The 16,316-nt window shown below is 39.6% G+C and overlaps 1 protein-coding gene across 4 annotated transcripts in view; it reads right to left on the bottom strand.

Moving 5' to 3' along the window:
* Positions 1-16,316, bottom strand: part of TMOD3 (tropomodulin 3) — an 84,420-nt gene that overhangs the window by 39,223 nt on the left and 28,881 nt on the right. For 3 of the 4 annotated variants that reach the window (XM_060150077.1, XM_060150058.1, XM_060150087.1), the window contains 3 exons: positions 14,304-14,355; positions 5,789-5,982; positions 813-969 (listed from right to left, as the gene is read on the bottom strand). In XM_060150077.1, coding sequence (XP_060006060.1) covers positions 813-969; positions 5,789-5,914 — 283 coding nt within the window. In that variant the 5' untranslated portion in view covers positions 5,915-5,982; positions 14,304-14,355. The remainder of the gene's footprint in view (positions 1-812; positions 970-5,788; positions 5,983-14,303; positions 14,356-16,316) is intronic. The other variant, XM_060150068.1, reaches the window with a different exon arrangement.

The raw sequence follows: 16,316 nt of genomic DNA, 5'->3' as shown, positions 1-16,316 counted from the left end.
TAGTGATTATGAAGCACTGACAATTATAATTATAATGGTTATGAATCACAATTAATAAGGAAGGCTGTAGGGTAAGAGTCTTTGAAAATATGTCCTGAATTCTTTTATGGCATTCCACTTTAAAGACAGGAGTTAGAATTGAGTGGCACTTTGACATCACTGCATTTTGTAATATAGTAGTGCATTTAAAATTTTACCTCAGTACACTTTTAATATTTGTTACAGTTGAGAACTAAAGAATTCTAAAGAGAACTAAAAATCACTGTAATAAAACCCCACTAACAAATCATTAACAAGGAACTTATTGGCCAAGTAGGTGAATGTAAAGGAAGTGCCCAAATTACCTAATAATTATTTTATTTATTTATTTATTTTTGGCTGTGTTGGGCCTCCGTTGCTGTGCACTTGCTTTCTCTAGTTGTGGCGAGCGGGAGCTACTCTTCGCTGCAGTACGTGGGCTTCTCATTGCAGTGGCTTCTCTTGTTGTGGAGCACGGGCTCTAGGCATGCGGGCTTCAGTAGCTGTGGTTCGTGGGTTCTAAAGTGCAGGCTCAGTAGTTGTGGCACACAGGCTTAGTTGCTCCGCAGCATGTGGGATCTTCCAGGACCAGGGCTCGAACCCATGTTCCCTGTATTGGCAGGAGGATTCTTAACCACTGCGCCACCAGGGAAGTCCCCTAATAATTTTTAAAGTCAACAGTATCATATCTTTGAGGCTATCAACGATGCACCTTTAAAAATATTTTCTCCAGTCCTACCTGTAAGAAGAAAAATCAAGTGCTGTCAAATAATGACTTCAAAATTCGTGCTTACCTTTTTTTTCTCCAGTGTAAGGCACATAGTCTTCCCTGTCCTTATGCTCCAAAGCTTCCTTCTCCAGATATGAAAGGAGGTGTTCTCTATCAAATGGCCCTGTGGCAGACTTTGATGTCTGGTTCTTCTGCCGGAACCCTGCAGGCAGAAGGGCATTCTGCCAAAGAGAATGAATCGGCCATTATGACCAGCAAGAATCATAATGCTATATACGTCCAGATGTTACCATCTAAGAAAGATTTATAGACTAGAATGGGATGTAGGCATTAAAGACTTCATTACAGGGTTTTAGGGCAGCAACATAAAAGTGTTCCAAACAAAGTTTTTTAAAATTAGGTAGAATTCACTTACATTATTATTAAAATAGGCACATTCACCTTTTCTTCAGAAAGTATTCTACTAGCAGGAAACACCCTTTACTTTTTAAGTATCCTGGGACAGTAATGAAAAATAGTTTGTAATGCTTAATAACAGCTCAGCATATATGTATACATAGAAAATAATTCCACTGCAAAAGAATGTTAAATGACTATATACATCATAGTCCTTCATAATGTCTGCTATTTCATCATAAAGACTTTCTCAGAAGAAAAACATGTACATCATACAGTAGGCTATCAGGATATTAATGTTTACTTGTTTGTGTTTAAATGCAAAGGTTCAATTTCTGTGTGTATGTATGTGTGTATATATCAGCACTAGGACGTATCTGCAGCAACCACTGTCATTGCTACTCAAGACACTCAGAGATTCTCATGGCAAGAGTTATATCCCTAGGTTTCCACCTGGGTACAGCCTTTTTGAGTGCATGGAGTAACTGAGAGTGCGGGAGGGGTGAGAGGCAATGGACTAAAGTTGTCTCTTTTAGTCCCTACTCTGTATTTTCACTAAGCCCAGGAATAACAAGCGGTGACTAAACAATGTGAGCTGCATCTTTTTGCTTGTCAAAAACCGAAGAGTATCGTGATACTACCTTGTCTCACAATTCCCAAGTATTCTTTGCTTTGAAAATGGGAGGCGGCCAGAAAAGTTACAGAAAAGGGCCAACTCTGTTCTACAACACCTCACAATATTGGCAAGGATGCTGAATCTCCTAGGTGTTATAAGATCATTTTTCATTACAAAGAGGGATCTTGTATGGATAATGATAATGAGAAATACTCATTTTATAACTAGAAAATATGGCACTTCAACTTTGGCCATTTGCTGAAATCCACAATAATTTTCATAAAATTCGCCTTTGTGTTTTCCTCATGTAATGCTGTATGCATAACACAGAAAGCTCACCTATCAAGATGAAATACAAAAGAGGTTTTTCCTAACCATTCACCAAAAATGTTTCTACAACACAAAATTGTCTATAGGAATATAAAAAAGAAACACAAGATTTCTACCCTCAGACTTTGAAATCAAGACAAGACTTGTACATGAAGAATCCATTCTCAACAAACCATCAAGTCCTATCCATTTTTACTTCCTAAAAACTGTCTAACTTTTCTCCATCTCCAATACCATTACTTTGGTCTACACTATGATCCAAGCTGGGATGGACTATTACATTAGCCTCCCAACTGGTCTCCCTGGATCAGCTGCTGATACTCTTCAACCTTCACTCCCACCCCCTAAGGTTATCCTAGCCTCATCTCACACACCCTCCGATTCTAACCACATCAACCCTTGTTCCTCCCTTGTACTTGCCATATACTTCTTTCCCTGGAATGCTCTGTCCATCCTTTTTTGCAACTCATTTTTCAGACTGCAGCTCCATTCCCCCAAGGAAAGCTTTTCCTGACCTCCCATTATATGCTCTTATATATGGCACGATTATTTGATTAATGTCTAATTCCTCACACTCCTACCAGACTATACATCAGGAGGGCAAAGACCACATTTGTTTTGATCACTCTCATATCCCTAAGCCTAGCATAGTACCTGAGATCTATAGGTTGCCCCCCACCCCAATACTTATTGAATAAAGATTTGAGAATACTTTTAAAGAAAAATGCTCATTAAGGCAAATTAATATAAGTTACTTTCCTTCACCATCAATAAGGTACATGTATACATACTGCTACTTCATGGTGGTAGCAATGGAGTTGCATTATACCACCTGCCTGTTCAAGCCCATGTCAAACATACAGGTTTTAAATGATATGTTAGCTGGAATCCTGGCCCTTAAAAACAGTCTTTGACCACAAAATAAATGAGAGCTAACTGGCTCTGGAGGCTATGAGCTAAGCTTTATTAGAAGCACACTTTAATCAAGAAAGTTAATGGATCATAATTACTTAACAAATAGATAAAAAATCTCATTAAAATGACTGCCACTGAAAATTACATGCTTCTCCCTTGCAGTGGAATTTTGTTGTAATAATTTATTCCCAGTCTTAGAAACGAAAAAACACCTTTTGCCTAAGCTGGCTGGCTGTCTTTTTGAGACAGAAGTTTTGAGAAAACACAGTTAAGTTAGCAAATACATATATTGAATGCAGAGTAAGGAAAGTAAAATAGCCCTCCAAAATACAACAAAATAGCACCATATACAAACTTCATCTGCTCTTATCTACCTTCTGAGACTTTGGAAGGTACAGTGTGTTCCTCTGGTTGAAGTAGCTGCTGCTACCCTGGCCCTCTTGTCTCCCCTGGTCCTTTACTGAAACACTTTCCAAAAACTTCACCCAACGAGTGGCAAGCTGTCAGTAAACATCACTGTTCTTCTAGTCTCAACTAACAGTATCTGAGGTTGGGGAAGTTACAACTAGGGTTGGGGAGTCTACAAAATACATCCAGAAGTTAGAACCCAAGCCTCCCCATACAAGAAGCAGGCCATGGACTTCAAATAAGAAAATATAAGCCATCAGCTTTTAGACCTATAAAATAAAGCACGAGTTAAAGGGGATTCACGGTAGTTTAACAGAAAGACCACTAGACTCGGCCAGGGATCAATCAGGTAGTAAAGGATCTAGCCTCAGTTCTTTCCCTAATTGTAATAACTGAGGCAAGTCACCTAACTTTTGTTTTCCATCTGTGAAACAGAGGGCAAGCGCTAGATCAATGTTTCTCAACAGGGGGTGTTTTCATCCCCCAGGGGACAATTGGCAATACCCCGAAACATTTTTGATTGTCACAGTTGGGGGGAGGGCATATTAATCACTTTTTTAATTTTCTGTATTTTATGATGCTTTGACATCTTGGGGGCCTTGCTAATTCTGGAAAGACTGCCCCTCCCAGGGCTAACTAATTCCTAGGGATAGCAAACAAATCCCCCCCAGCCCCTGCCATGTGCCTCTCATATGAAAACCAGCCAATCCAGAGCCCACACCCCCAACCACCTCTTTCATCTTTCACACACCAAGCCAATACTTCCCCTGCCCTAAACTGCCCAGGGCCAGGAACTGGACAACTAGAGACCACTCCTGTAGCCCAGAGCCACTGAAATTATTCAAACTATCTAATTCTAAACTTGCTCAAATCTGCCCACCCTGCCTCACCTATTCCTTCCCTTGGAAACCACAAGAAAAGTTCTGGGCCACACTTGCACCTCACTCCTACCTCCTGACCAAGCCAGCTGCTCCCCCATGTGGCCCTGCGTGGCTTGGTGCGCCTCCTGCTGTTGGGAACTGAAAGTAATAAACTCTTCTTTCAAGGAACTTTCCATGTATGGTACCTCACCAGACCAGGTACATTTTAAATCAGGAGGGTATTCTATTAGTATGTTGTGAGTAGAGGCCAGGGATGCTGCAAAACACCCTACAATGTACAGGGCAGCCCCAGAGCAAAGAATTATCCAGCCCCAAATGTCAACAGCGCCAGGGCTGAGAAACCCTGGACCAGATGAACTCTTATGCTCCTACCATTTGATTCAAATAGGTCTGATAGGCTGAATTGCCTGGAGCAGATACCACTGTGACATGCAAAACAGCACTGTTATTCTGAGTTACCCCACAGACTCAGGTGCACTGAAAAATCTTCCTTATAGTAACCATTATGGTTAAGCGATTTGATCAGTGGTATTGACACATTACCCAAGTGCTAAAGTAATGCTGAGAAAAGGAGTGTAATTCTCAATATAAATTAGAAAACCTTCTAGCAGGAAATAAATGTGTGGTAGTGACAAGAACACTTTCATAAAACAAACTCTTACCACAGTCCTTAAAAGGCACTAAAAGTCAATGTCTTTTTTTTTTTTTAAAGTCAATGTCTTGTCATAATAAAATGTGGTAAAGAAAAGCAGCCTAGCAAATAGCCACTACCTTCAGATCAAGGAGCCACAACCTTAGTGTTCTCCCCTGACTGCCTCCCAGCTGCACACGCCCTGCCACAACAACCGCTCCAAACATACCAGGGGTTAACAATTCCAGGGTCAAGGGTCTCCACCTTAGCCTTATGTAATGCATAAGGTCAGCAACAGCCATATTGCAAAATAAAACATATATACATATATTCAGGTCTGCTCTACATGGATTGCAGTATTGCCCAGAGTCTGCTTAGATCTATTCTACCAGTAACTAGACACTTTGATCCAATTTGGTCAGCATCTTTCAGAAAGGTAATAATTAGATTTAAGGTCATGAAGGACCCTCTAGAGACACTCTCTACACTGCAGCCATCCTGGTACAGAAGCCCTGAAGAGGCATATAGGCTGGCGTATGTCAAAGAGCTAACCATCTGCTGCATTTTACCAAAAACATTCTTCCCAGCCCAGAGAGAAAAGATTTCTTAAAGGGAAGAAAATTTCAGGAGATGTTTGAAAATAAAAATGTTGGAGAAAACAGTTTAGAACAGTCATGTCATTAGAGATACCAGGCAGAAGTGGGGGTACTGGAAAGGAGGCCAAAAGTTCATTTGGATAAAGAGGAGGAGGGGGACAGCAGTGTCAGGGAAAAGTCATGGAAAAGCTAACTGTTCAAAGGCAGCTACTTAGTATCAAAGGGTTTGAAAAATTATTTCATTTCTCTTTATTGCCTAGCACCTACCTCAGGGTCAAGATCATCCAGCACAGTTTCCAGTTGTTTCAGTTCTATTTCTGATAGATTCCCAAGGAGTTCATCTTCATCAACATCCTTGTACTTTTCTAAGTCCTTCCGGAACGATAGTGCCATGGTTTGCAGTCACTTAATTTTTGCTATTCAGTACAGTCGGAAGTGACTTCTTATTTTTTTTCTTAAAGCTATGGAGAGAAGAAACAAAAACATTTAAAATATTAAGTCATCCCCACCTAGTTAGATCTATTTTAGGTTAAATGAAATGTAATTTCCATGTGTCATATATTCTTTGACTACGTATCACACACTACCCTTGCCTATGAATCATTCAATGTCTTTACCTTTTGTCTTTTGTTGACAAAAAGCAACCAAACAAAAACAAAAAGCCACACTGGGAAAAAAGAGGGGGAGGAGAGAAGAAAATTGAAATCCATTAAAACAGCTATTTGACAGAATTTAGATTCCTGATAACTGAGTTTTAGGGGGGAAGAACTATGTACCAAAATATAATTTTTTCCATCAATTGCTTTCGAATGATTGCTACCAGTACCAGAATACTTTGTTTAAGCACAGTATGTTTGAGGCATGCTTGTTTTCCTATAAATTGCTTAGAACATTATTTTCTGACTCAATATTAATATAGGGGAGATATTAATATACTCTCCATGGGAGGAATGGCCATTGGAAAAAACATTTTTTGAAAAGGTTCATTTAAAAAAAATTTTGCATTTTTTCTTCTAATTTATATTTTGTTGCATTATGAAAACAATACATTTATTTGGCAAAGTAATCTAGGTTACAAGTTGAAATAAAAGAAAATTCTGAAGAAAGTGCACTGATTTTTTAAATATGAAATATTCGATGTATTCTAACGAGCACATACTAGCATTCTTATTAGGAAAAGGCATTTTTAAAGGAAAAAAACATAGCATTCTGAAAAGGTTTCAGCAAAATACTCAAAACCATGCTGGGATATGTCATCCACTGACTGGCAAGATTGGTCAGGAGGGTCTGGTGGTAGGAAAGGATCTTCACCATTTCCTCACCATGTTCATCCCTCCCAAACAGCTATGAAGCGACTCAAAAAGCAGTATCTTTCCAGATATAGCAGGACTATTCTATAGGAAAAAAAAAAATACTTAAAATAAGTACTGCAAAAAGCATGAAGTAAAAATGAAGTATTTCTATAAATGCTAGCCATATATGTAGATCATTTGCCTCATAAAATGTTCCTATGTGAATAAGAAATAATCCTTAGACTTCCTGATTTGGCTAAATTTTTCTTGGCTGTAAAACGCCCAGCACTTCAAAGTTTGGATATACTTTCTACTCCCTTCTCCCAAGTTTTCCCAACTTAATATTTTAACTAATACATTTTCCTCCTCAAACTAGTAACATTTTATGGACCCTTTTATGTGTTTTCATCTCCTATGAAGACAGGAAGGTTCACCACAGGGGTCTGTCAGCTAGCAAGCATCTGGGACCAATAACAAGCAAATTATCAGAGCTGTGCTTATGCAGATGTTAAATTGCAGGCATTTTGTGTAATTGCCCAAGACAGGTCTGGCTTACACCTGTTCTACTGGCACTTCATTGGTTGAGCAGTTACCCTGGATTTTTTTCGCTTTTTTGAAAACATAATTATCATTGTTGTCATTACTAAGTTTGGTAAACATCCTTTGTATTTCCAACTTTAAGACAAGAAGCTTACCAAGTATCCTGAGAGTGAATTTTCTCAATTAAAAATAATACAGTCTGAGGAGACGATTCAATAGAAGGTACCAGCACTTTCAAATATATTAACCGTAAAATGCAATTTTAAAGAAGGTGGCACAGGACTTCCCTGGTGGTGCAGTGGTTTAAGAATATGCCTTCCAATCCAGGGAACACAGGTTCGAGCCCTGGTCCAGGAAGATCCCACATGCCACTGAGCAACTAAGCCCATGAGCCACAACTACTGAGCCCATGCGCCACAACTACTGAGGCCCACGCACCTAGAGCCCATGCTCCACAACAAGAGAAGCCACCGCAATGAGAAGCCCGCGCACTGCGATTAAGAGTAGCCCCCACTTGCCACAACTAGAGAAAGTCCGTGCACAAAAATGAGGACCCCATGCAAACATACATACATACATACATAAATAATTCACTTAAAAAAATAAAATAAAATAAAGAAGGTGGCAGGCAATTTTAGGAGAAAAAATAAATAGAACATTTTGAAAAAATACTCCGTTTATTAAAATACCAATGATATGGTATTTGAGACAGATAAGGGTAAGAAATTGATAAAAGTACATGAATAGGTACCATGAGTAATTATTTAGTTTTCACTATTTTTTAATGTTTGGACAATCAATCCAAAAAGTTTTTTATGTAGTTTAATATAATTTATTTTTGAGGTTTGTAACACAGAATAAAACCAACTTCTTGTTCAATAAACATTTCAAAGAAATACATATTATTTTGAGCATCCCCTCACTTTACTCTCAAGTGTTCCAGTTTGGGCCATAAATTCAACGGTCATCCTACTAATAAGGTATTATAATGGGCAATATGATAGGAATGAGGTATTAGGGGCAAAGGCAATGTTATATGCCACCCAGGGTCTATAGGTTTGGAACATGATATTCCTTAGAGTGACTAAACAGGTTACTCCAAGAGATGGCTCCTTATTCCAAAGTAAAATCTGTCACACAAAGCATGTTTACAGTACTGCTTAAAGATCAATAAAATGAACACCATGAACACACCACCCAGCCTCAGAAAGAAAATATTACTTTGTACTCTCACGTTCCCCTTTCCAGTTGCATCTCTTCCCTCCAAAGAAGTAGCCATTGTACTGAATTCTGAATTAATCATTCCCTTACTTTCCTTACAGTTTTACCTTAAATGTACATATCTTTAAACAGTTTTAGTTTTGCTATTTTTGCACATATATATATATATATATATATATATGGACTCACACAGTATGTATCCTGTGACTTGGTTTTTACACTCAGCATTGCTTTGAGTTCATGCTTAGAGCTGAACTTCTTTCATTTTCATTTCTGTATCATTTGTACCAATTCACATTCCTAGAAGATTCAATGCATGACAATTTCATGTTGTTCATCCTTGCTGATTGTTGATATTATCAGTTGTTGTGGGGTTTTTTTGCCCATTCTGGTGGATGTGAAATGATATTTCATTGTGGTTTTAATTTGCATTTTGCTGAGTTATGATGAGGTTGAGTATCTTTTCATACGTTCTTGGCCTTAGTCACTTAGACATAGTGGTATTCCTTAGTCTGTGAAGAATCTTTGTCCATTTTTTTTTAATAAATTTATTTAGTTTATTTATTTTTGGCTGCGTCGGGTCTTCATTGCAGCGAGTGGGGGGCTATTCTTTGTTGAGGTGCGCGGTCTTCTCATTGCAGTGGCTTCTCTTGTTGCAGAGCACAGGCTCCAGGCACATGAGCTTCGGTAGTTGTGGCAGGAGGGCTCAGTAGCTGTGGCTCCCAGGCTCTAGAGCGCAGGCTCAGTAGTTGTGGCGCATGGGCTCGTTGCTCTGCGGCATGTGGGATCTTCCCGGTCCAGGGGTCGATCCTGTGTCCCCTGCACTGGCAGGCGGATTCTTAACCATTGCACCACCAGGGAAGCCCTCTTTGCCCATTTTTATATTATGTTATCTTTAAAAAAAAAATAGATGCTCTTTACTATATTCTGGATACTAATCTTGTCAGTTATATGTTAAAAATCTCTTCCATTTTCTTTTAACTCATTAGTTTATTAAGGTATTTCCGGGGAGAAACATATCATTTAATTATTTTCATTTAATTATTTAAGGAATTTACTTCTTTGGCTTGTTTTTTTCCTTTTCAAAGCAATGGAAAGGCATTTCCTTCAAGTTCGGATTATGAGATCTTGCCAAGAACTTCCAGGTACTATACCAGAGTTTCCCAGAAGCTTCAATTCTGCTTCAGTAAAAAGCAAACAACTGCTGCTCATCCTATTTAATGCTGCTCAAAACTCACCACAAGTGTTCACATGCTCAGAGTCTCTAACTTGATTGTACCTTCTCTCTCAACTCTCATCCTTTACTGAGGATTATCTGTGTGCTGACACTGTGCCAAGTATTAGCAAGAGAAGCTCAGAACTCCTTAAGAAGGGAAGCTCTGGAAGCCGTGCTTTGCTCTGCTTTCTGTCCCATGGATAACATGTCCTCTCTTGCTTGTCCTCTGCCATCTGTGTCTTGGAAGGGGAACAAATTCTGAATGGTTTCAACCAGTGTGCTAGAAAAGTTATCTTAAATCTACACTGGGTCTACAAGAACTTTTTTTCATCTCCAAGCTAATGTAAAATACATTTCATAAAAATACACTTCATAATCTACACAGCACAGGAATAGATTTTTTTAAGCATAATATTCTCAGTCTTTTTTTTTTCCTAAAGGTTGTATATAAGCAAAAGTTAGTTTTGCCAGATAAGTTAGGTAAACTTTCAGGCAGATGTAGAAAATCTTCTAACTTGAAATTCTGGTATGATCAGACTGTTTAATTCTCCATCCTTAACTCACTTTTTAGAGCAGTGGTTTTCATGTTTTAGACTGAATCAGAACCCCCTGGAGGGCTTGTTAGGACACCACCCGTGGGCCCCACCCCGTTTCCTGATTGAATAGGTGTATAGGGTAGGGCTGAAAATCTGCATTTTTAACCAGCTGCCAGGTGGTGCTGATACAGCCGGTCAGGAACTAGGCTTTGAGAGGCACTGCTCTAGAGGAACTGACTTCATAAATTTGTAAATTCTGACAACTAGTCCTCACATTCTTGCGGCAGTCTATCTTGTCCTACCCACTGGCTGAAGAACTTTGTTAAAATAGTCCCCAGAGTCTATGGGAACTGTTGCCGTGGTATGCTTTCCTTTTCACTCTGTCACTGCTTCACTGGATTTCAGTTAGCGGAGGCAATACCGAGGAACATAAGGAAACTCCTGGAGTATTCTGGGCCAAAAGCTTTCATTCCATTAACCAACTTCCTTTTCATGTATTACTAGTCTCTAGAATCCTCATTTTTCACACAAGACTTTCAGGACCCTGTTAATTTCCAGGTGGATTCTCAGCCATCTCATTTCACAGATGTTTTAAATTTTAGCTTTCTATTTAGATACTTTTTAAATAGCTGTATTCTAGATCTTTGGGATCACTTTAAATGAAGCACTGTTGTGAGATTTCAGATGCCATATTTACATTTATATTTATCATTGCATCAGCACCAGGTAGAACTGCCTTAATTGTTCTAAACTAATACAGAGGCAGTCTTAATACCTAAATGATGCACTTGCACAAAATGGAGACACAGCACTACGTAACCAAAGGTTTCTCTGAGATTCAAACATAGAAAAATAGTAGAAGGGGACTTCCCCGCTGGTCAAGAATCCGTCTTCCAATGCAGGGGACACAGGTTCAATCCCTGGTCAGGGAACTAAGATCCCACATGCCGCGGAGCAACTAAGCCCATGCACTGCAACTACTGAGCCCATGCGCCTTAACTACAGAGCCCACATGCCTCAACTACAGAGCCCACGCACTCTGGAGCCCACGCGCCACAACTAGAGAGAGAAAAACCAGCATGCCACTAGAGAGAAGCCCGCACGCTGCAACGAAAGATACAGCATACTGCAACGAGGATCCCGTGTGCTGTAACTAAGACCCGATGCGGCCAAAAATAAATAAATAAAATGTTTAAAAATCTGTACAAAACAGAAAAACAGTAGAAGAGCTTTACCTGCACATGGTAGATGGTCAGAGAGGCACAGTGAACTCAGAGAGAACTTGTACTGAAGCAGTCAGTACCATATTCCCATCGATGCCAATTTAGTTTTCATGAAAATCAATTAACACTAGGATCCACAACAATTTTTTAAGAGAAATACTTATCTATTTAACCAATCTCCACTTATTTGCCTTCAGTTTCACATTTTTTTATAGAGTAAGGTCTTGACACTGACTATTAAGAAAAAAACTGGAATTACGTGATTCAAAGTTACATTCTCTCAAAATATGAGGTGTTAACCCCCATTTCATCACTATTTCAACAGGGCAGGCTCAGAGTTCAGACTCTTATCTGTTCTCTCTTAAATGCACACATGTGATCATGTTGTTCTCTAGTTCAAAAATCTAAAATAGACTCATAGTACCTTCAATGGGGTTAGGCAAAGTACAGTGTCAGTGGGCCAAACTCGGCCTGCTGCCAATGGCTGTAAATGACGTTTTAATGGAACATAGTGCCATTCATTCACTTACGTATTGTCCATGGCTGCTCTTGTGCTACAATGGCAAAGATGAATAAATGCAACAGAGACCCATATGGTCTGTAAAGCCTAAAGTATTTACTATCTGGCCCTTCAAAGAAAAAGTTTGCCAAGCCCTGACCTACAAGATAAAGTCCAAATTCCTCAGCATGATATATGTAGTTCAACCAGGTCCCAGCTAGCTTTCTATTATAATATTATCTCAGGCTGCTCACCATCATATAGCCTATAGGCCAAATAGGCCCCAAAGTTTTAGGTCTCTAGGCCATTTGCTTATTTCATTCCCTCTCTCCACAATGCATGCACTCTTTCTCATTTACCTCTGTCCTCAAACCCCTACATATTCTTCAAGGCCTAGCTAAAATGTCATACATAGCTTCCCTGAAATTTTCCCTGCTCTCCTGTTTGATCGGACCCCCAGGAAAGATTAGTATCTTCAACTGATAAGATCAACATACAACAAGAGAATGTTTCCCAAAAAAGTAGACAGAACAAATGACTATAGAATGATGGTAACATAACCATGGAAAGAAGGCAGTAAGCAGGCAGATATAAGACAATGGGATTCATTAAGCAAGATTTGGCCATGTTCATGAAGCACAAAGGAGGCATGATATCCTGACCAGCAGATGTGATTGGCTGGTTCCCACTGCAGTTATATGTCCCATCTGAAGAAGCATCAGATGGCCAATGCCTGATGTCATTCGACATTTACATCACTCAATTCCCCTTGTTCCTCTCCATGCTCACACCAAGTAATCTTCTAATTAAAACTTGGCTATTCATGTAGTCTTCCTCACTGTAGATTAATAAACTGATGTTTTGACTTATGCACCAGTCTTTTATGAGTGTGGTTAGTACGGGTCACTTTTTAAGAAAGTAGGCACCTATTGGTGGATTGAAATCAGGTCTCTGCAAAAGCAAGGCTGAGGACCATCACATGAAATCCTATCCCAAGGATGGCTGGCCAGCTACTCCTAAAGACAACCTCTATCTCATGTCAAACCAACAATGACAGTGCATTAGGTCATCTTCTGTCTCTCTTGCTGGACACTGTAAGCCCCCTGAGGAAGAGAGATTCTCTCCTAGATCTCATTTCTTACTGGGTTGCCATCAACAGGTGCAGTACGTGGTTACACATAGTTAAGCCAAACTTGATTTAATTGGATCATATATCAGTCTCTCCTTTCCCTATTTTGGTAGTTCCCTCTACCTGCCCCAGGTATCTAGTATCTCTCTTGCTCCCTCACTCTATTTCCCTTATCACAACTAAAAAGGCACTGATAATCAGTCCTTGATACTTCTGCTAATCCTTTACAGCCTCTGCATTGTTCATCTTTTCTTCCCTCAGTGTCAAACCATTTTGGCTAAGAGTTCTCTACTGCCTAATCTTCCCTAGTTAAAACTAAAGAAAAATATCTGATTATCAGTCACCAGACCTCTGAAATTAAATACATGCCCCTGATGATGATTTGATTTTCTTTTCAGTAGAAATGAATTTCCTCCTTGGGAGATACCAAGCCTTACTCTTCAGATGTGCTGGGCTTAAGACTGCGTGTCTTTTCCTCACTGGCTTCTCCTAGGACCCCTGGGTACTGAACCAACCTGACCCGCCAGATCAGAAACTTCTTTTTTTCTGTCACAAGATTCCCAGGTGATTATTTGTTTTCCAATATATTTACTGGTCATTCAACAAATATTTTTGAACATCTTCTGTACAGGAATTGACTTGTTCCAGACAACAGGCATAAGAAGTATACAAGACAGACAAGTTCCTTGCTCCAGTTTGAAGGTGGTGGAAAGACAAAAAACAATGAACAAAAAACCAAGGTAATAACAGATAGCAATAAATATGGTAAGGAAAAACCCAGGACAATGCTATAGGAGAAGTGAGGGTTGGGAAAGTTACTTTAAGTGGTTCAGATACTGTTCTAAAGGTGACTTTTAAGCCAAGATCTAAAGGTCTCTCGCAACTCTCTCAGCCTAGGACTCTGCTAACAGCAGCAATCTAGGTGAAAAACAATGGTGGCTTTGCTTGAGGTTGTAGCTGTGAAGACAGAAGTGGGAAAAAACATGTGACATATTTCAGAAGCAAAGCCAAAAGGACTTGTTCACAGATTGGCTGTAAGGAGATAAGGACAAAAGATGCCCTAAGGGATGACCTCTGTGTTAATTTCAGTTAGTATTTAATAATTTTTGTTGTTGTTGTTCCATACCTATTTTTTCTGAAGAGCTGAACATGGCCCTATGCCACCTCTATTTCTAGGTCTGAAAAAAAAATGGTTCTTGGTTAATATTTTCATAATCGTTTGTTTTGAGATCCACATTGTAAACTGTTCTCATATGACAAATCTTCAACACCCATAATAATAATAACCAATTAATGAAACAAAATAAACCAATTAAAAATTACTAAATAAAACAGTTGCTGGCTATGGCCTTTAAATATATTTGTAGGCTAAACAAAAGTGCCTGCCTATGTTAATACTATTTCTGGTATCATCTTTTGCAAAGAGCTGAGACTAAAAAGTGAAACAAGCAAATGTTCTGTCATGATTTTTTTTTAAATATTATACAATTACTGCTCCAAACTTACTTTTCTCTCCAATATTTTTAATACTTATAGTCAAACTGCTGAAGAAGAGATGATCATGAATTTGGCACCCAGCAATCACTGTGATTTCAAGATCCACACTGCTGACCCTCAACACCTAGTCTCTGAGTTCCTTGACCTTCTCTCTTCTGATGGTCCCGTCCTCTGCCCTACCTCAGCTCTACATCCCTATGGTTGTAACCTAGCTCTAATCATTACCAATAATTGTACCCCTCCATAACTCTCAATTTCTTTGGAAATTCTCTGGAACTCCTCTAGCAAAACCCCAATCCTGGTTAAAACGCTCTTCCTACTTCTCACCTGTACCAGGGTGACAGATAAAGCAGGAGAAAAACACACCAACTGACCAGCCATATTTAATACTTATCACCACTAACATCAAAGAGTGCTGCCTACTAATCTCACTGCATTTCCCTAGTCCAGTCACTCTCCCACAATCTGACTATTTTACTTCTTTTTTTCCCTCAGACCTTTAATATTTCTTATCTATCACTCTCAGATGAAGAGCCTACCTTAATATTTCACTGACGATATAGAAGCAATCATAAAAGGATAGATAACTAAGCTCCCACTGCTACATCTACCAACCGACCTAAATTTGTACCCATATACTCTATCTTCTCTCTTGTTTTTTTTTTTTTTTTTTTTTTTTTTTTGCGGTATGCGGGCCTCTCACCGTTGTGGCCTCTCCCGTTGCGGAGCACAGGCTCCGGAGGCGCAGGCTCAGCGGCCACGGCTCACGGGCCCAGCCGCTCCACGGCATGTGGGATCCTCCCGGACCGGGTCACGAACCCGTGTCCCCTGCATCGGCAGGCGGACCCCCAACCACTGCGCCACCAGGGAAGCCCTTCTCTCTTGTTTTTATAGATAAACTGTCCAGACTCTCATCTAAGGCCAATCCCACTGCCTGTGACCAAATCCCATCCATGCTCATTTATACAAGATCACTTCAATAATTGGGCCCTTTTTCTACAGGATCATGCCCATCAGCATACAGACTGTAACACACCTCCCAAATTAAAAACAAGCATTCCTTTGACTTCATATCCCCCTCCAGACACTTTGCATCCCCCTCCCGACAATTTCTTGGCTCCTCTTTATAGCAGAATTCCTTGAAAGAACTGTTTTTGGTACCCCAAGTTCCCTCCCTCTTATCCTCTTACACCTTCTCCAATTTGGCTTTTGTTCCCAGCATTTACTCCACCCAAACTGACCCTGTCAGCAATGACCTGCATGGTGCCAAATCCAGCTGTCAATGCTTCTTTTTTAAATTTTAAAATATTTTATTAATTATCTATAGTATATTATTACGTTTTATAAATTACATATAGAACTGTACATCATTCTGATGTACAGTTCTGTGAGCTTTGATAAATGCATAGAGTTGTACAACCACCACCACAATCAAGATACAGAGGCAGCTGTCAATTCTTAGTCCTCACCTTACGAGGCCTATGAGAAGCAGCATCTGACAACAGATCCCTCCTTTATCCTAAAACACTTTTCTCACTTGGCCATGGGGACATTATTTCCTCTTGGTCTCCCTTTATCTCTCTGACTCTCCCACCTCATTCTCCTTTGCTAGTTCCTCCTCATCTTTCCTACCTTTAAATGT

Source organism: Lagenorhynchus albirostris, chromosome 1 (genome assembly GCF_949774975.1).
Source record: "Lagenorhynchus albirostris chromosome 1, mLagAlb1.1, whole genome shotgun sequence".
NCBI lineage: Eukaryota > Metazoa > Chordata > Mammalia > Artiodactyla > Delphinidae > Lagenorhynchus > Lagenorhynchus albirostris.
This window is presented reverse-complemented; position numbering and strand designations above follow the sequence as displayed.